The sequence below is a fragment of the Micromys minutus genome (genome assembly GCF_963924665.1).
Source record: "Micromys minutus genome assembly, chromosome: 29".
In the NCBI taxonomy this organism is placed as follows: domain Eukaryota; kingdom Metazoa; phylum Chordata; class Mammalia; order Rodentia; family Muridae; genus Micromys; species Micromys minutus.
Genome location: NC_137964.1, coordinates 10,954,300 through 10,975,165, shown reverse-complemented (window position 1 = coordinate 10,975,165; position 20,866 = coordinate 10,954,300). Strand labels below are relative to the sequence as shown.

Here is a 20,866-nt window from a genome sequence, read left to right as displayed (position 1 = left end):
AAACAAACAAACAAACAAAAAAAAAAACCTGACTAGGTGTAGTGACAAATAACTTTCACTTCAGCACTTAGGAGACAGAAGCAAAGCAGGCATATCTCTGAGTTTGAGGCCAGCCAGAAACTATATAGCAAGACCCTGTCTCAAAAAACAATAAACAACAGCGACAACAAAAGCAGCAGAAACAGTAAACACTACAAGCTGGAGGTAAAGCTTAAATTACCCATAATTTACCATTGGACACACTTCCTTTCATACGTCATTTGTTGCATGTCCTCTATAAGTAATAATGTTACTGTGAACGCTTTCTCCCTATCATTACAGCAGTTGTGTAGTACTCTGTATTCCAAATGATAAGCTCCACAGAGACATCCACTTTGTATCACTCTGCTTACTGGCTATTTTCATAGAGCCTTCCAGGAAGTAGTACATTATCAAATATGTGTGTTCCTTCTGAGAACTCCCATGGTTCCAGTTGCGAACTGGTCCTGCTTTCCACCATCAATGCCCTGGGCCCTGCAGAATTCCTCCTCTGCCAGTGATAGCAGCAAGTGTGTTAGATCATGTGCTGACCTGCATTTTAAAACACCCTTCTTGTCTTTTACCTTTCCTGTGATCCCTCTGTTACCTATATACCCTGTGATTCCCAGCAAAGTCTTCTCTGGAGCCCCGTGTACCTTTAAAAGAAGAGTGGAGTTGGGCGGGTAGGGAAAATCTGAAAGGAGGGGGAAAGTGTGAACAAAATTTAAAGAATAAAACAAACAAAAACAAAGAAACTTTGTTCCCTGTGTTTTTTATACCTATAATACCCACAAATCAATGTGTCTCTTTACCCTCATCAAAAAAGTTCCCTCTTTTTCTTTTTTGGGGGGATTGAGGGGTGGAGTGAGGGTCAGGTAGTTTTGAAACAGGGTCTTGGCTGTCCTGGAACTTGCTCTATAGACCAGGCTGGCCTCAACCTCAAGATTCACCAGCCTCTGCTTCCCAAGTATTGGGATTAAAGGTGTATGCTGCCATGCCCAGCGAGAAGCTCTTCTTCATAGTAGACAATGATCAATGCAAAGACCTAGGACTGATCAGCATGCAAAGAATAAGAGATTAGGGTAGTCAGCGCCTTATTTTTTGAGACAGGATCTGTCACTGTACCTGGAATTGACTGATTTGGATAGGCAGATTGCCCAGCCAGTGAGCTTCAGAGATCCACCTGTCTCCCCTCCTCATTCTATACCTGAACACTGAGATCACAGGGGTGTTTGTTTGGAGTTTCCAGCTCAGTCCTTATGCCTGCATAGTAAGTAGGAACCTTTTAAACAGCCATCTTCAGCCCTTACTTCCGGTTTCTAATAAAGACCTAGAGACTCAGCATGATAACTCTAGACAAAGTGAGAAGCCACAGCAGCAAGGCTGTGGGGATGAGGACCTATCCAGTAGTCGCACTTCAGAATACTAAGAGTATTAAGTTGGGAGCATGAGGATCTCCGTAAAAGGTCCCAACTGCAATATATCTGGGCTTCACATCTCTACCCAGCTCTCCAGAATGGCCAAATTATTGTACCTCTAAGCACCTGTCAAGTGCTTCTCTATCTTACTATGTTCAAGCAACAGAGCCCCATCCTGTTTATTCTTACCTCAGGCTTAGAGCACCTGTTTTTTTCTTGTAGGAGCCACTGCTTTTATGCTTTCTTGTCATCTGTACTCATGAGGCTGGTCTCTTCCCATCGGCTCTTCTGACACTGTGGCATAGGGGCAGTAAAACTGCAGAGGAGCTTCAGTGTGGACACTTAGTGGGGGTAATAAAACTGCAGAGGAAGTTCGGTGTGGACAGTCAGCACTTAGTAGGCAACTGGTAGGAGACTTCAAGTAGTGGTCCCCAAATGACTGTTTCTGTATACAACAGTGGGACATCTAGACTTTGAAATCTTTATTCAGCCTGAGGCTGAGGATACTGGAAGTCTCATTCCTGTTGCTTTTGTTGACTAATACCATAGGGTTCTATCTCCCTTTAGAGAAAGGAGAGATTGGCATAAAAGGGGACTGAGGTCTGGGGAGCAGCAGTAGTTGGGGACAAATGAAGCTACTGGGAATTTGGGTATCAAGACCTGCCTAGAGTCAGGGTCAGGTGGCCAGGGCTCTTGACAAGAGGGAAAAAAAGAAATCAGAAGGGATAATAGATATGAAAGCTAAAGATTAAACAAATGGTGGCTCCAAGGTCTGAGACTGTCCTGGAGGCTGGTTGTACCCCCTCCATTTTTTAGGAGGAACTATAGGAACACAATTCTGCTTTGCTCTGAAAAAAAAACTGTTTTCTGGCTGGCCCAGCATCAGTATCATTCTCTTAAAAGTTAAAATACAGATGGTCAGTTTGCTGATTTGGTGTGTCTGGGTGGTTTGCATTTTTCCAAGTTCCCAGATGTTACTGGTGAATAGAGGCCAGACTTTGGGTAGAGGTCTACTGTACTGAAACAGCCTCCACATGGAGGTAACATGTCACCGTGTTAAGTGCTCTGTGTTGCTTGCATTTCTAAACATATTTCTCTGTTTGGACAATGGTTATGGCTGAAAAGATGATGGCTCAGCTTTCTGATTTGCCTTGCCCTTTGTTAGGAAATGGGAACTACAAGTCAACTTAGGGAGAGATGGGGAGGAATTAGGGAGTTGGAGATAAAAGAGATTTATCAAAACATATTATATTTTTTTTTAGAATTTATTTTTATCTCATGTGATTGTTGTCTTACCTGCATGTATGTCTGTGTAAAGATGTTGGATCCCCTAGAACTGGAGTTATATTCGATTGTAAGCTGCCATGTAGATGCTGGGAATTGAACCCAGGACCTCTAGAAAATCAGCCATCTTAACCATCTCCAGCCCCATATATATATGAACATTTTAACTTAATAAAGGAGGATGAGTGATTAAGGAATTTACCCTTCATCAATCTCTGGGTTTCACACACATAAGTACATGTGTACACACAAACAAAACTTCTTAAAGAAATGTGGATCTCTAGACAGACTTTGAGAGGGAGGATAGCCTATGAAAAATTGCAAATAATGCCTGTAGTTTCTGTGCCCCAAAGAGAAAGAACATAATTTAAGACTGGTTTTGCAGTATCATCTGGCATGATGTGTAAAAGGAAGGAACAATATAATAGTGGAGGTGGGCTATCTCACAAACTGTCCTAGCCAGGTAACCTAAAGTAATGTGCAGAGTAAGAAAGCCTTCTTGGTAGCATATGCTCTTGAAAGGATGTGATGAGAGCTCTTCACCTCTGTTGCCTTCCTCCCCTAAACTTATCACCATAGTAAATAAAACAAACTAGGGTAAGGAACAGTACGTGAGATACAGACCAGATGTCCCGCGCAACCGTCTCGCCTGCAAGAACGACGCGGCACACAAAATAGGATCCTTCTGCGGTAAACTTTAATATCCTCGAGAACCAGCACTTGCTACACGTGACCAAGAAGACCAAGAAGACCAAGAAGACGAACAGAACGAACAAGACGACCCGTCCCCTTATAAGGGGATCAGTCCTTGCCTTGGACGCGGAGCCCCCTGATTGGTTGAAACTCATCAGGCCCTATGACGCCACGGGAGAGGCAGAGCTCAAGGAGTGGAAAGTTACCCAGCACGTGCGCACATGGCTTGTTTACTGCTAACTCCAGCCGGATGTCAGCGCCATCTTGTAATGGAGAATGTGCAGGCGGCGCCCCACACAGGTCCCCAGATTTTGAAAGTTATCAAAAACACGGACAGGGCTAGAGAAAAGACTCAGTGGTTAAGAATATTAGCTGTTCTTCCGGAAGACCAAAATGGCAGCTCAGAATCATTTATAACTCCACTTCCAGTGGATTTGACACTGTCTTCTGGCCTCCATGGACATGATACATATATAGTTTACAGTTATATATACAGGCTAAATACCCATAAACATAAAATAGAGTTTTGGTGAGGGAAAGGATTATTTTTTGTTTTGTTTTATTTTTGTTAAAAGCTAGAGTGGTCTGAGACACTGCCCAGGGGAATCTTGGAGCTGGGGGTTAAGGGGAATGACACCAAAAGCTGTGTGGGGTCTTAGGACGGAAAGAGGCATCAGTGAGAAAACTAAAGACATAGGAATTAAGTGTCAGTATTTAGTTAACATTGAACAAGCACAGGTTACTGTATAAAATATACTATGGTAATGGAAGATATTTCGATTAGAGGAGGGTGGGGTCACACTGGAACTCTTAATTTGTTTAGTGCCTTTGGGGGAGTGATAAAATCTAAAATTGGCGTTAAAAAAATTACGCAGTATCCCCTGGGCATGGTAGCCCATGCCTTTAGTCCCAGCATTTGAGAGGCAGAAACAGGTGGATCTCTGAACTCGGGGCCAGTTGAGTCTACAGTTCAAGTTCCAGGATAGTCAAGGCTACACAGAGAAACCCTATCTCCAAAAAAAAAAAAAAAAAAAAAAGGCAGTATTTGAGAAGGGTGAGTTAACAAGATGGCTTGCAGGTAAAGCACTTAGCACCAAGCATGACAGCCTGAGTTCTGTGCCTGGGACCAACATGGTGGAAGGAGAAGACTAATGTGTCTATTTTACAAATACTTGCTGTGGCATGGGTGCACACAAACACATGCACACAAATTGTAATTTTTAAAATAAGGTATTGGGAAAGTGCCAATACAACTTAAAGAAAATAGGTTCTCTGGTTTGCTCAGGTCTTGTTAGCAGCAGAGGAGGTGGCTTCCTGGGTTCTGATTGCAGCAGACTGTCAACACAAAAGTCTCTGCCTCCAATGGGTTTGTCTTAAAGCTGCTCTCTCAGGTACCCAGAACAGAATGAAGTGTTCACATGAGCTGGGAGGATGCGAGTAAAGTTTGTCATGGTTAGATATCCTCTAAGGTTCCTTCCTGACTAGCACTCCAGTAGCTTCTTCCTGGGCCTCTCCCTACATGCCATGTCCTTCCCCAGGTACCCAGGTAGTAGGTGTTCCTGCCTGAGTATTTCCCAAAGAGGACATTGGGATCTTTTGTTGCTACCTTAATTTTCATGCCTCTCACCTCTCATATCCAAAGTTATATTGCTGACATTATTATAGTGGACTCTGCTGCCAGGAGGAACTGGAGGAAGTAGGCCAGAGCTGTGAACATGAGACCAGGGCCACAAAACAGGCTTAGGATACTCTTCAGTGCAGCTTCCCCTACCGTTTCATTGAGTCTAGTTGCTTTATACTCAGGACAGAAAGGGAACCGGTACTAGATGGTGCCAGAGCCCAATAGGCCTTCTCTGTGGGAATTCGAGTTTCCGAAATGAACAGACTATGGCCACTGGCTACTGCCTCCTCTTCTGTCAGACCTCATAGTACAGCCAGCACTTTTGGGGTTGCTAGGCAACATTTCACATGATGCAGTCAATAACACATCATTACTTTTTTTCTCTCAAGAAACAAGGTACCTATGTGTGTGTATGCACAATATCTCATATGTCAGAGACTAACTTAACTGAGCTCTTCTACCATGTGGCCTCAGAAATTGAACTCAGGTCATCAGACCTGGCAGCCAGCTCTTACCTGTCTGGGCCTTCTCATTGGCCCAGTTTTTAAGGAACCTTTAATTACAGGTTACCTGTGTTAGTTGCAAAGATATACAAGTTTGCACAGAAAAGGTTTGCCACCATCCCAAGAGTGGTTTCCCAATGTACCTCCCTTGGCATTTTGCTACTTTACCTATCTTTTCTTTTTCTGACCTTGCCCGTGTGCTTCCCCTCCACCTACTCATTGAAAGCCAGTTTACCAATGTCATGTTCTCTCTTACAGGGCACAGCCTGGGCTACGGCTTTGTGAACTATGTGACTGCAAAAGACGCAGAGAGAGCAATCAGCACACTGAACGGCTTGAGACTCCAGTCCAAAACCATTAAGGTAAAGAGATATTGATCTGGAGGAAAAGGTTTAACTAGACCAGAATAGGGTATAAGAGTATTTTAGACTCAGTACCTGTAGGTGCTAGGTGTGTTATTCATGAATGGGGGACCAAGCAAGAGCAGCTGTACTGGAAGAGACCCAGAAGCCAGGCATTTGCTGCCCCTGCACTCCAGTAATTTTTTGAAGGCTTTACTTGCATGCACATCCTAACCAGCCTCAGATCACAGCTCTTAAACACTAGCATCTGCTGTGTTCTCATTGGTCAGAGTGAAGGGTTCTGAAACTCAGTGCCTAGCCACCTCTTTTCTCTGTGACATGCTGGCAGTTACAGTGAGGAGATGAACTAATCAGGCTCTGGTGCAGATCTACAGGTCTGCCAGAGCCACATGATTCATATAGCTCATACTTAACAGAGGAAATTGTTGGTTAGATCCTTCCATGTAGCATCTCAGGTTCCTTATCACAGCCCCATAGAGTATGAGGCCCAGTTTAGGATGGGAAGCTTACTTTTTCTTTTCCAGTAAATGAAATGGCTTTTCCGGGGTAGGGAGGAAGGAGGGGCAAAAGCTAGAGCTTAAAAGTGAATGCTCTGGCACCTGGCATTTAACACCAGTTTACCAGCACAAAATAAACACTGGAACTTAAATTATAGCACAGAACCCTGGGGAAATGGTACATATATTTGAGTTGCCTATTGTAGTTTTTGTTTGTTTTTGTCTTTGTGTTACTTTTTGGTTTGGGGATTTTTATTTGTTCTTTTGTTTTGGTTTGGGTTTTTTTTTTTGGTTTTTGGTTTGGTTTGGGTTTTATTGAGGGGGTGGGGATTTTTTTGTTGCTTTTGTTGTTTTGTTTTGGGTTTTTTTTTTTTTTTTTTTTTTTTTTTTTTTTTTTTTTTGAGAAAGGATTTCACTATGTAGCCCATACTGACCTTGAACTTGTTATCACCTACCCCCCATCTCTGGAGCACTGGAATTCTTTACACGTGTTCATATCACAAGTGGCTGTGGTTGAGTCTCTTAGCAGGTGTTTACTCAATGCCAGTATTCCCAACTCTGTGCTAGGTGCTGAATGAAACAGTGATCCTCAAAGCTTTACCCTTGTGGAATTGAGTCAAATACAATATAAGAAACTGTGGTAAATGTAGTACAGGGACAGAGGGAGCTATGCGTTAATAAATAAGTAATAGATCTCTGCCAACCACTTGCTCAGAGAAGTTACAAGTTTTCTGAGGCTGCCCTAATATAATATCCCAGCTCAGATGTCCTACATAGCAGAGTTGGTTCTTTCCAGGGGCCCTGGAAAGGATCACCAAAACGCATCTCCCTTAACTTCTAAAATTTCTGGCAATCCATGGCATTCCTTGGGTTATAGATGCATCCCCTTGCTCACCACCTCCATTTCTACATGACCTTCTGCCTATGTGTATGTGCCTAGACCCAGATTTTCTCTTTTAATAAGGATGTTAGCCTTCCATGTGTGACTTTGTCTTAACTAAATCTCTGTGCAAACCAGATTACATTCTGTGATCCTGCAGGTTACAACTTAACCATGTGAGTCTGAATTGAACAAATACATAGTTCAGCCACTCACAGATTTCTCAAGATCAAGGCAGGAAAACCCTATATTGACACTAAAAAAAAAGGGTTTCGGGGCTGGAGAGATGGCTCAGCGGTTAAGAGCACTGACTGCTCTTCCAGAGGTCCTGAGTTCAGTTCCCAGCATCCACATGGTGGCTCACAACCATCTGTAATGAGATCCGATGCCCTCTTCTGGGGTGTCTGAAGACAGCAGCAGTGTACTCACATACATGAAATAAATAAATAAATAAATCTTTTTTAAAAAAAGAAGAAGAAGAAAAAGAGGAAGGCTCAGCTCTTGTATTCCACACCACAAATTCCTTGGAGATGACAACACTAGGTCTAATGTTCATCAGGCAACATGAACTTGAATCACAACTGCTTATTAGAAATGTTGAGGATGAACTGAGAAAATGCTACAAGATGTCTGAGCTCTCTGCTGGCCTGTAGTAAGCTGCCAGAAAATATCATTGCAAGAGATTGCCCTGTGTGCAATTACTCGCACACATTGGCTTTTCATGACATCGAATTTTGGTCCCTTCCTCTGGTGCTTTGGCCACATGTTGGTTCTAATTCTGAGTTATTTTTTGTTTGTTTGTTTTGTTTGTTGTTGTTGTTGTTGTTGTTTTCAAGGTGTCATATGCTCGCCCAAGCTCAGAGGTCATCAAAGATGCCAACTTATACATCAGTGGGCTCCCAAGGACCATGACTCAGAAGGATGTGGAAGACATGTTTTCTCGGTTTGGGCGAATCATCAACTCCAGGGTCCTTGTGGATCAGACCACAGGTACACACAGAAGCTAAGATAGAGTCTCTCTGAGCCCAAAACTTGGTGTTATAGGGAAGATGGGGGCAGATTGGACATGAGAGAGCTTGGTTTTTATTTAATTGAGTTAGGAAAGTAAAATGTCATTAAAAGAATCCTGGGAGACAGACAGTGGCACATCCATTTAGTCCCAGCACTTGAGGTAAAAGCAGGTAGATGTGAGTTCTTGTTCTGCCTGGTTTGTATGTGAAGTACCAGGACAGACAGAGTGAGACCCTCTCTCAAACAAACAAGCAGCAGCTACCCAGGATAAGGCTAGGAAAAACATCGATATTCTGGCACCTTCTCAAGGCATCCAGATAGCTTTGTCTGACTTGAGAATAGTTAGAAAGGTTTCTGTTTACTTGTCCTGTGACGTTCTTTCTATAAGTACATGGAGTATCAGTGTTTCTCCTCTTAAAGAGTCTCAAGAACTTACTTTGTGGTACTCAAGAACTTACTTTGTGGTACTCTGAAGCAACACCATTGGCTATTTCAGTTGGGCCTTCTTTAGTCTTCATGATTGGGATGCTCCTCTCCAGAGAAAGCAGTCAATTCTAAGTTCCTCCCAGAACACCTCAGTATAGACTTAAACTGCAAGTTGTGTGTGGAACAACTGGATGCAGACACTGAGTACTCGGACACATGCCCCTAGCCATGTCCCAGCACAGCTGTCTGCTACTTGAGACCAAAACATTCCTCCACAGCAGGAATGAGAAGTGATTCACACCAGAAAGGAAGAGTATGTTCAGAAACTGGCAAAGCCTGGGTAGATGGATGGGTTAGTTGGTTGGTTGGTTTTCTTTTTCTCTTTACATTCTCCATTCTCCTCTATAGACCTTTTTTTTTTCAAATATGTATTTATTTATCTGTCTATTTTGTGTATATGAGTACACTGTAGCTGTCTTCAGACACACCAGAAGAGGGCATCAGATCCCATTACAGATGGCTGTGAGCCACCATGTGGTTGCTGAGAATTGAACTCAGGACCTCTGGAAGAGCAGTCAGTGCTCTTACCCGCTGAGCCATCTCTCCAGCCCCCTATGTAGGCCTTTTGTCCCACCATTTGGCTGTGGGTGGCTTAGCCATAGAATTACCTCACTGTGGGGCACCTTCACTTTTGGAGAAACTTGTGGAACATTTTATGGCTGCACAGGGATGATGCTTCACCTTGTGACAAGTGGGGGCTGGAGTGGTGCGGTGTTGAGCCTTGTCCCCTGAGCTCTGTGCCATGGAGGAGGCATTCATGCCAGTTACTGTGCCCTTTCCTGCCTGGCTGAGGCATCTTATCTCAGCAGACTTCAGAATCACAATGGGAGCCTGGAGAAAGGAAGATGCTACCACAATCTCAAGTTCAGGCTTACTGCAGGCTTCCCCGCTTCTGGTATGTCACAGGGGCTCTGGGTGTGGCCTGTAGCCTGATATAAGCACCTACTTCAATCAATCTGTGCCAAAAAGGCCTAGGTTTCCTCACACCATTATGTTCTTTGCTTTGATTGGGCAGCAGGCTGAGAAATAGTATTTACTTAGGAACTCCAACCTCAATTTGCACTGCAAGTTATCAGTAGTCCCTGAAGTAGTCCCTGAAAAGTAGTGAGCCACTGGCCTGCACATGGCTTCATTGCCACTACACCCCACATTAAATAAATAAGTAAATAAATAAGCATTTGAGTGGGTGACCAAGCTAACACAGGTTTCTCTCCCTGAGCCTGCTCCCTCAGTCCCACATGGCTCCTCTGTTTGTCATAGCCTAGCATTGTTGGGTATGGGAAACTGAAGCCGAACCCCGTTTCCAACAACAATTTTCCTAGAGTCTCCCTGTGCTTCTTTAGCGTAGTTGGGCCCACCGTGCAGAAAGTGTCACTTCTGTGGACAGCTCCCTTGTCTGTTTGCTAGGGACTTTCCCTAATTAGATGTGAACTCAGGATGATTTCATTCTTTTCCCTTCGCCTTCCCTGCTGTTCTCAGCCACTTTAGTAAAGAACACCACACTCTAAGCAAGAAGGATATGGCAGAACTGGCTTTCTTTCCTAGCCCCCTTTTCCACCAGTGAAGCCATCTAAGGAGAAATTAACTTGCTCCCACGGGGCTTCTGCTAGAGACAGGGGCCACTCTTGGTGGGACTTTATGAGGCCTGATAGTCCTAGGGAGTGAAGGGTATGAGAGGTGGACTTGTATTAAATTTTTTAGATGATAGGCACTTGAAGTTCAAAAATCCTAAGGTGGGACCATGACACTGTGGTAGAGTGTGCATGCATACCATGAGTAAGGTCCCAACCTGGACCCCCAGGTACTAGATGGAAAAACAACGTACTTAATAGAGTATTATTTGTGGCCAGCATGATATGATAGCTCAGTAGGTAAGAGTACTTGCCCCCAAGTCTAACACACAAATTCAGAATTCATGGGCACCATATGTTGGAAGAAAAGAATCAACTCCCTCACATTATCTTCTGACCTCTACATCTTCACTGTGGCAGGCACATACACACAAACACATGGTAAATAAATAAATTTATTTTTATTCATCATTGTCTTAGTTACTTTTCTATTGCTGTGATTAAAAAAATTGAGAAAGGCAAACTGTAAAAGAAAGTCCTTAATTAATTGCCTTATGGTTTCAAAGGATTAGGGTTCATAATGGCAGAAGGGGTGGCTACCTGTGAGCTCACATTATGATCCGCAAGCACTAAGCAGAGAGAGACCCTGCCCCTGGTGAGACACTTCTTTATAATTAGGCCATACCTCCTAATCCGTCCCAAATAGCCCCACCATCTGGGGGCCATTCTCATTCAAACCACTACAATTATTTTTAAGTATGTTTTTGTTTTATATGTATGAGTGTTTTGCCTGCCTGCATGTATGCATACCATGTGCATTCGATGCCTGAATTAAAAAAAAAAAAATAGATGTGATAGCACAAGCCTTTGAATCTCAACACTGGAGGCAGAGGCAGGTGAATCTTAGTGAGCTTGAAACCATTGTGGACTACATGGTGGAACCCTGCCTTTTAAGAAAGGAAAACTGGTTGTTATTTTGAGAATCTTCACATGTGGGACTGGAGAGATGGCTCGGTTAACAGTGCTTGCTACTCACCCAAAGAAGCCAGTTTAGTTCTGAGCATTCATTTGGCAGCCCGTAGCTGTCTGCAACTCCTGTTCCAAGGGATCAGATGCCTTCTTCTGGCGTCCACAAACTCTAGGCATACCCTGGTATACAGTCAATCACACAGACAAAAGCACTCACGCATATAAAATAAAAATAGATCTTTTTAAATGTTTTTAAATGATTTTTACATCCAGTCAGTAGAACTTAATGTTTATATTCTTTATTTTTGTTTCTTGCTTTAATTATAATTGTGAACTTGATTAGTTGATATGCCAAGTTTTGGTCTCTGTTGTTAATCCAGAAAACACTAGCAAAAATAAAACCCAATTCAAGGAACTTTGGAAGTGGAGTCACAGTAATGGCCACTGGAATGGAAGACACCAAGGAAGCAGTGTCTTCCAGATGTAGCATGACTTAGGCATAGATGAACTCACAGAGGTAGGAGCAGCATGCACAGGGCCAGCATAGGATCAAGCCAGATAATGTCCTGGCACTGGGAGAGGGAAATAGACCTTATCTCCCATCCCTAACCAAGAAGCCATCTCTAATTGCTCACAAAGGAAAAACTATATAGTTTTCACTAATGGAGTTCTCACTGGGTATAACAGCCAACTCAATGATCTTGTTCTTTTCTGGTTTCTTTGGTTTATTTCCCTCTTTGTTTTCTAAAATGAGAGAGGAAGAAGGCATGGAGTAATGGACTGGGAAGAGAACAGGGAGAGGAAACCAGAATCAAAATACATTGTATTTGGGGAGAGATCTGTTTTCAATGAAAAAAAATTAAAAGTCCAAATTACAGGGTCATCTTCCAAAATATATTTACCTCCTACATGAGATCTATCCCCCTTCTGTTTGAGGTAATTTTTTTTTTTTAAGCAGTTGCATGAAAACAAAAAACCACATTTGAACATAGGTTTTTCTTCAACTTTGTCACAGATCTAAGAAGTAGAATTACAGTCACTCTAAAGTAGCTTTGTGTAAAAACTAACCAACCACAATTTGGAACCATTTTGGCCTAAAGTTAGATCAGTGTTCGGCTTTCCAGGACCAACTAAGCTGTTGGTCTTGTTCTGTAAGAGTGAATAAAGACAGCATCTGCCAATGGTGGGTCTTCAGGTGCTCCTTCAGGCCTAAGAGTTATGAATGAATGAAGTGCCAGAATCTTCCTACCACATGACATATTGCTAGGTCTAGAATCATTAAGTCAGTGAGTACTATATATTTAAGTAGGGTGCCCAGTAAGTTTGAGACTAGCCCTGTCTTTCTTTTTTTTTTTTTTTTTTTTAAGGTGTCTTTACCTAGGGGAACCACACAAATCCAAGTTAGTCTTTGCTGATCTTATTAATGAGAATGTTTAGTCAAGTTGGGGTAGCTTTTCTTCCAGATTACATTCAGAACTCCAGCTCAGCTCAAAGATGTCACTCAGACAGATCCCTTAGCTTCTTTCTAACCAAGTCTTCAGTGTTTGCAGCCCTCACCTACACCTGGATGCCTTGCAAGGGAAAGTTTACCCCTTTCCTCCTCCCAGGGTTTGGAATATGACAGACAGGGCATAAAGGATGTATCATTCCTTCTCACAGGCCCCACACTTAGGCTGGACTGCCCAGACTCAGGTTTCAGGCAGCTCAGTCTAGGGATAAGGTTCCAGTGAGAAAGCAAAAGTTGTCTTCAGGTGGTAGACTGTACCAGTTGGATCCTGGCTTCTATGCAGGAGCCTAATGTACGCAGGGATCCAGGATGGGCTCATGGCACTCCTAATGAGTTCTTGGCAGCTCCTCTTCATTACCCATACCTCAGGGGTTTTCTGTGGAGATAAGTAGCCTCATTTGTTTCTGAACGCAGGTGTAAATCACAAAAGGTCCCAGGGCCTTGGATGGAAGTGCCCAAGAGATAAATGAAGTCTTTGACAAAAAAGAGGAAAATGAAGAGCTGGCTCTAGGATACCACTACCATGTTCTGGAATGAAGGAGAAGGCATATAAGCTAAGGCACTAAGTGAGCAGAAATCCCTTTCAGGCAAGCGAGAAAGACCTAATTTTGAGTCACTCCTACCACCCTTCACCCTGCCAGGCCAATGTTCCTCCCAGAGCCTAAGGGGGAGTTCTGACAACCCTGCTTGGTGTCCAATATTTAGTGTATACATTCCCCGTGAGGTAAAGGGCACTTAACAGCTAAGTAGTGACAAAGAACAAAATTGTTCCTGTTGCTTGTTTCTTTTTAAAAATAGATTTCAGGAGCTAGAGAAGTGGCTTAGTCCTTAAGAGCACTGGTTGCTTTTCAGAGGACTCAGGTTCAACTCCCAGCACCCACAAGGTAGGTTACAACAGTCTGCATCTCCAGTTCCAGGGATCCCATGCCCTATTGCTCCTGTTTGCAGGCAAAATACCTATACATAAAAGTTTAAGAAAAATAATATGTGCAAAATGTTATCTGGAATATGCTATCTGGATATGTAATTGTTGCTTCAACTCAAAAGATAGTCTGAAATCTTAACTTTTCACTAGTCAATTTTCTTTATTCATTAGTTTGCACTTTCGGGTTTGATTTTGGTTTATTTCACTACCTAGGTGCCTACTTTGAAACACAGCCTACAGATTTAACTTCTGCCTTTCAGTTTTTGTTTTTCTTTGCTCACAGTTTTTTTCCCTAACTCCATTTTTGTTGGTTTGTTAAAAAGGTTTGTCCAGAGGGGTTGCCTTTATCCGGTTTGACAAACGGTCTGAAGCAGAAGAGGCAATTACCAGTTTCAATGGTCATAAACCCCCAGGTTCCTCTGAGCCCATCACAGTGAAGTTTGCAGCCAATCCCAACCAGAACAAAAACATGGCTCTCCTCTCGCAGCTGTACCACTCGCCTGCTAGGAGGTTTGGAGGCCCTGTGCACCACCAGGCACAGAGATTCAGGTGGGTCCAAAGGTTGACGTCCTGGTAGGCTATTTTTAGTGTGCCACACTCTTTCAAGCTACATGTGGCCTTCTGTTTAGAGGGGTGTGTGCTCAGAGGAGAAAATACTGGGGACACTAGGATGATCCAAGAAGAGTCATATCTTTTGTCATCACCTCTATTAGAAATCTGTCTGTGCACTGGCATGGTGATTCATACTTGCAGTTCCATCACTAGAGAGACATAGGCAGGAGGATCAAGAATTGAAGACTGCCTTTGACTAGAAAGCATGCAAAACCTTTTCTCAAGGGAAAGCAAATGTATTGTATCAGGGGTTGGGGGAATGGGTTCCAGGACCTCTGCAGGCACCAAATGCAAAGTTGCTAAGCTCTCCCGTAAGATCCTTACACCTCACCTACAGATATCCTCCTGCAGAGTGAATGATTCCTAATGCCTAATGCAGTCTTAAGTGCTCAGATGTGTTAAGTGTATACACAGATATTGTGGGCTCTTTTTCTTCCCAGGTAAATTCAGACTGTGATGGGTCATATCCATAGATAGCCCATGACTGAAGGGGAGTAACTCCATATCCGGAGGCATCATTGTCTATCTTCTGGGTTGAAAGGTGTCACCGGCTTCACTGGCTGCCAGTAGTGCTCTAGTGTGTAGTTCCAGTAATATGGAAATGGTTGAGTGGGAATTGTAACCCTTAGCCCTAGACAGATGGCTGAGCAGTTAAGAGCATAGCTGCTCTTGTAGAGGATATGGGTTTAATTCCCACCACCCATGTGTTGCATCACAACTATCTGTGACTTCAGTACCAGGAAAGCCAAGGTCCTCTTTTGGTCCCTGAGTGCACCAGACACACATGGTGTGTAGACATACATGCAGAGAAAACACCCATGTGCATAAAAATAAATAAATATGTATATTCTTTAAATTATGTTAAACAAAATCTTTTGTATCTGAGAAAAGATGGCAGACAACATGTGCTTAGGGACTTACTACCTGTTTATAAATAAGTTTCATACATTTGATCAATGATTCTGAAGCAAGCTTTTATCATAAAACTTTCTTGTCTATTTTTTCTTTCCTTTTTACAGTGTCTAATATACCCTAAAATGGTCTAGAGCTCACTATATAGCTAATGGATAACAATGGCCTAGAGCTGGGTCTGGTAGTGCACACCTTTAATACCAGTTAAGTCTCTTGAGTTCAAGGCCAGCCTGGTCTTCAGAGTTCCAGGACTGTTAGGAAACCTGAAAAGCAAAAAAAAAAAAAAAAAGAATGAATGTCCTTCAATTTCTAAATCTTTTACTTCCACCTTCCAAATGCAAACAGGTCTGCCACTGCTATACCCAGTTTATGCTATGCTGGGATGGAGCTTGGGGCTTCATAGCTCCTAGGCACACAGTCTGCCAGACTATATCACAAGCCTCTTACTTGATCCTATTAAAAACTGAATGTTAGGTGTCTGCCGCTTAAAGGCCCTGACCCAAGAAGAACTGCTTTTCTCAATTCTTTTGTCTCCATATTGAAAATGATGTCAGTTGCCAGACTCAGCTAGAACAAAAACAGGATTCCTAACATAGGAGCCAGGATCAGGGTATTACTGCCTTGGGGACAATGGAAATCCAAATTTAGGTGGCATTTTCTTTGGGGTTTTTTTTTTGTTTGTTTTTTTTGGTGTGTGTGTGTGTGTGTGTGTGTGTGTGTGTGTGTGTGTGTGTGTGATGGTAATGGCTTGCCTTTGTGTGTGTGTGTGTGTGATGGTAATGGCTTGCCTTTAGTGGATAAAGATTCCTTCAGATTTCCTGTCTTTGTTTTAAGCAGCAGATCCTGCCATTTCCACATAAGCTGTTTTGGAGAAGGTTATTTTCACAATGTAGCCGTGTAGTTCTCAGCTTGGTTCTGCTTCGAAGGCTGACCTACCTCAGCCTCCAGTTCTAAAGACAGGCTGGGGAGCCATATGGAAAGAATTGGGCCATTCCAGAAATCTGAAGATGCTGGAGCACTCCCAGCTAAGTAGGCAGACAGTTGTATGAGGTAGCTGCTCAAGAACAAGACCAGGGAATGCCAGAGGGAAAGAACAGGATTTGAGGAACAGGAAGAGAGAAAACCAGGAGAATGACAGAGGCCAGAGGGAAATAGCAGTGAGGTAGGGAAGGAAGGTTAGGTAAGGCGTTAGGAGAAGGTGGCAGAGATAAGGAAAGGAAGACAGGCTCAGTTGAGCAGAGATCAGGTAGTCTAGTTACCCCCTACCCCCAGAAAGACACCTAAGTCAGGACAAGATCCTTTCTCCATCAGAGATGATAAAGAGGATCTTAAGAAATGAGAATGGAGAAGGTGAATATCTGGTTATCTGAGTCAAAGAACTCAGCTCTCAGTCTCAAGAAGTCCTCCCAACAAGAACAGTTTCTTTGGATAAAGAGTCTCTTGCTAGCTTAGAGATGTGTGTCTGTAATTGCAGCATTGGAAAGACTAAAGCAGGAGAACCTTTAAGATAGTAAAATAACATATTAGATGTTTTTAATGTACAGTCAACTCTGCTGTTCTTTAGGGGATTGGTTCTAGGACACCCTCTCACATCCCTGTCTCACATTCCAGCATCATCCAATGCTCAAATCCAAATTATAAAATGTTTGCATTGATCTCATACACATCTCTTCAGCTCATTTCCAAATCGCCACATTATTATATCTGATATGCTGTGATTACCATGGAAACAGATAATATACTGTACTGCTCAAGAAATAGTGACCCCCCCCAAGTCTGTATATGATTAATACAGGAGGAAAATGGGGGGTCTTTTGGCAAGGAAGAATTTATTTGTTTATTTATTTATTTTGTTCTGAATATCTTACTTGATACAAAGTTGTATGGATTGCAGATGTTGCTGAAGACATACATCATTTGGTTGGAAGAGTGCTTAGCTAGCATATATGAAGCTCTGGCACCACAGAAACTAGGTGTGTTAGTACACACTTGTCGTTATAGTACTTGGAAGGTAGAGCCAAGAGGACCAGAAAACGAAGGTTATTCTCAGTTACATATGGAGTCAGAGTCCAGTTAGATCTTACCTTTAAAAAACAAAAACAAAAACTATATGCTAGCATACATGCACTTAGTCCCAGTACTCGGGAGACAAAGGCAGGTGAATCTCTAAGTTCTAGGCCAGCTAAAACTATATAGTGAGACCCTGTCTCAAAAACCAACACCATGGGGACTGGAGAGATGCTTCTGTGGTTAAAAAGATTCACTGCTCTTCCGAAGGTCCTGACTTACCTACATGGCAGCTCACAACTATCTGATGCTGTATTCTGATGTGCAGATGTGTATCCCATATATGTAAATATATATATATGAATAAACCTTTAAAAACAGAAGGGGCTGGAGAGATGGCTCAGTGGTTAAGAGCACTGACCACTCTTCCAGAGATCTTAAGTTCAATTCCCAGCAACCACATGGTGGCTCACAACCATCTGTAAGGAGATCTGATGCCCTCTTCTGGTGTGTTTGAAGACAGCTACAGTGTACTTATATATAATAAGTAAATAAATAAATCTTTTTAAAAAAGAAAGAAAAAAAAATCAACAAAATGAAATGCAAATGGAGAACCTCCAAATCTGTCTATGTCTAGGTCTACTGTAGCTACTGTGTAAAAATGTGGGTGACTTAGAGCTGCAGTCAACAAGCACCTCTTTTTAGTTCTCATGGAAAATGAGCTCAGCTTAACATCTCACAGACAGCTGGATGCCAACCTACCACCCACATCAACAGTACAGTAGCCCCAGACTGCCTCCGGACCACAGGTTATCTTGACAACTGTAACATTCTGCTGCTGGTTATTGAAACAAGTTTTACAGTTGTTTGTTTGGGGTTTTTTTGTTGTTGTTGTTGTTGTTGTTGTTTGTTTTGTTTTGTTTTTTGTTTTTTTTAAACCAAGGCCAATACTATATCTTGGTTCTTTTTTTACCACATTGAAACTAGCCATGAAGCCTTCTTTATTATATTGAAAATAAATAGCATGGGATCTCACAGCCCAGAGCCTGCTATTAACAGTTCACAATGGCCATGCATGCTGTATACACCTGTTGTCTTAGCACTCCACAGGCTGAGGCAGGAGGATCATGAGTCCTAAGCCAGCATGAGCTGTAGACTAAGGTGCTTGTGGTCCAGAAGAAAGAAAAGTGGGGAGTATGGGGGAGAGATAGGGAGGAAGAGGTGTATGGGGGTGGGGAAGCACTGTGGGAAAAACTCTTGTGTTGGTTAGGTTACTATTATTCCTCTAACCTTGTCTTGTCTCCTGAGTTTATAGGCTTGTCCTGGCCTTTGTGAGATGGTTTTAGCCAACCCAGGGCTGAGGGAGGAATTCTTGTACTCTGTAGTAACTTTGTGCAGCATTGTTCATAGTTACTACAGGGATTTGACCCCTCAGGGAGCAGTGTCACAGTGAAAAGCTAAAGCAGTAGGACATGTTGTAACCTTTAATTTCAGCACTCAGGAGGCAGAGGCAGATCTCTGCATCCAAAGTCAACCTGGTCTACAAAGTGAGTTATGTCACAGCTAAAGCTAAACTGAGAAACCTTACCCCCCCCCAAAAGAAAAAGAAATTTATAAAAGAGGAGGGACTAAATTTGAGGGTAAGCTCCTTTCTCCTATATAGATTCATGTTTATACTTGCTCACACACAAAATTCGATGAGTTTCCCTCAAGGACAGTGACAGTGAGAAACTCCCTCAGACGACATTCACTCGCACTGGAGCATACGGAAGGAACTCCCAAGAATTTAAAATGTGGGCTGTGGGGTTGAGTTTGTGGCTCAAGACTCAGTTTCTTCCCTGCCCTTACTCACAATTTGGGAAGTAGACGGAGTCTGAGGGAAAATGGGACAAGAAGATAATAAAAGTGAAAATTTGACCAAAGTACATTATATGCATTATGAAGTTGTCACAATAAACATTATTTTCCTATACAGCGAATATATGCGGGGTTTTGTTTCTTTTAAGTTATTTGACCCATGTGGTACTTCGGCCTTGAGCATCTCTAGCTCAGAGGTGCTAGTTGTGTAAGAAGCCCAACCAAGTGTCTTTACGTCACTGTACCAGAGCCATCATCTTGTCCCTGTCCACCCAACCCCTGTTGTGCAGGTACATTGCTGGCCTTAACCTTGACCTGAACATGTGCTCTCTGTTTGCTAGGTTCTCCCCTATGGGTGTAGATCACATGAGTGGGATTTCTGGTGTCAATGTCCCCGGCAATGCTTCCTCGGGCTGGTGCATCTTCATCTACAACCTTGGGCAAGACGCCGATGAGGGGATCCTCTGGCAGATGTTTGGCCCCTTTGGTGCAGTTACCAATGTGAAAGTGATTCGTGATTTCAACACCAACAAGTGCAAAGGGTTTGGTTTTGTGACCATGACAAACTATGAAGAAGCTGCAATGGCCATAGCAAGTCTGAACGGCTACCGCCTGGGGGACAAAATTTTACAGGTTTCCTTCAAAACCAACAAGTCCCACAAATAACTCGCTCATGCTTTTTTCTTTCTTTCTTTTTCCTTTTCTTTTTTTTTTTTCTTTTTTGTACGGAATAGATAATTAAGAGTGAAGAAGTTGAAACTTTTTTGTTAGTGTACAACTCATTTTGCGCCAATTTTCACAAGTGTTTGTCTTAGTCTAAATGAGAAGTGCAAAGGTTTTTATACTCTGGGATGCAACCGACATGTTCAAATGCTTGAAATCCCACAAATGTTAGACCAATTTTAAGTTTCTTAAGTTATTTCCTTTAAAGTATATATTAAACTGAAACCTAAGTAGACTGCATTGATTAACCAGTCACTCTGGATGGTGGTGGAACTGAAGCATGCTTTTACTTCTAAGACTGTCTAACACCTGTTTCATTTGATGTCTCCACAGACTGGATTTAAAACAAAACAAAAAAAAACATCTTTTTTTTTTTTTTTTTTTTTTTTTTTTTTTTTTTTTTAATTTCTTAGCTTTAGTTTTTAACCTAGAGTTGTTAGACAGATGGGGAGTGTGTTTTTTCTCAACTGCTTCACCAGTTTAAGCAATCTCTGCTTTAGTCGACAGGAAATTTGCCCTCCCCAGCAGTCCCACTGCTGCCCCCTGCCCACTCAGCCCAGCTCTCTGGTGTTGGGAGCAGCAGCAGGGCCTGTACTCTGGGGCTCCCACCAGGGGAGCTGGGAAGAGGCTCCAGGCCCTCCAGAGACACAAAGGTGTTTTGTCAGCCCAGGCACCAGTGAGAACGGACCAAAGAGTTTCAGGGCAGCTCCAGTATATTCCAGAGTCAAACCTGAGCTCCGGGCACGCCTGAAGATGCTCCACTCCTCTGACATCCTGAGTGTCTGCCCACACATTGCATGCATGGTGTCCACACATCAGATACTGTTGTTCATGCAACTTCCCGAGTTTCCAAGACCATTCAACCTAGCCTGAATGCACAACGACTGCTCTGTTTTTAATGACACAGAAACATTTGAGCATTGTATTTCTCGCATCCCTTCTTGTGAGCACTAGACTTTTTTTCAATCTTAGATTTTTTGCTTTGAAATTTTGCTTTTGTATGGACACTC

The 20,866-nt window shown here is 42.7% G+C and overlaps 1 protein-coding gene across 2 annotated transcripts in view; it reads left to right on the top strand.

Moving 5' to 3' along the window:
• ELAVL1 (ELAV like RNA binding protein 1) overlaps positions 1–19,892 on the top strand; it is a 41,741-nt gene extending 21,849 nt beyond the window's left edge. Inside the window, exons 3-6 of one of the 2 annotated variants that reach the window (XM_080940701.1) lie at positions 5,796–5,899; positions 8,113–8,266; positions 14,159–14,294; positions 19,475–19,892. In XM_080940701.1, the coding sequence (XP_080796827.1) occupies positions 5,796–5,899; positions 8,113–8,266; positions 14,159–14,294; positions 19,475–19,799 (719 nt within the window). In that variant the 3' untranslated portion in view covers positions 19,800–19,892. Of the gene's footprint in view, positions 1–5,795; positions 5,900–8,112; positions 8,267–14,068; positions 14,295–19,474 lie in introns of both variants that reach the window. The other variant, XM_080940700.1, reaches the window with a different exon arrangement.
• The last annotated feature ends 974 nt before the right edge of the window (positions 19,893–20,866 follow it).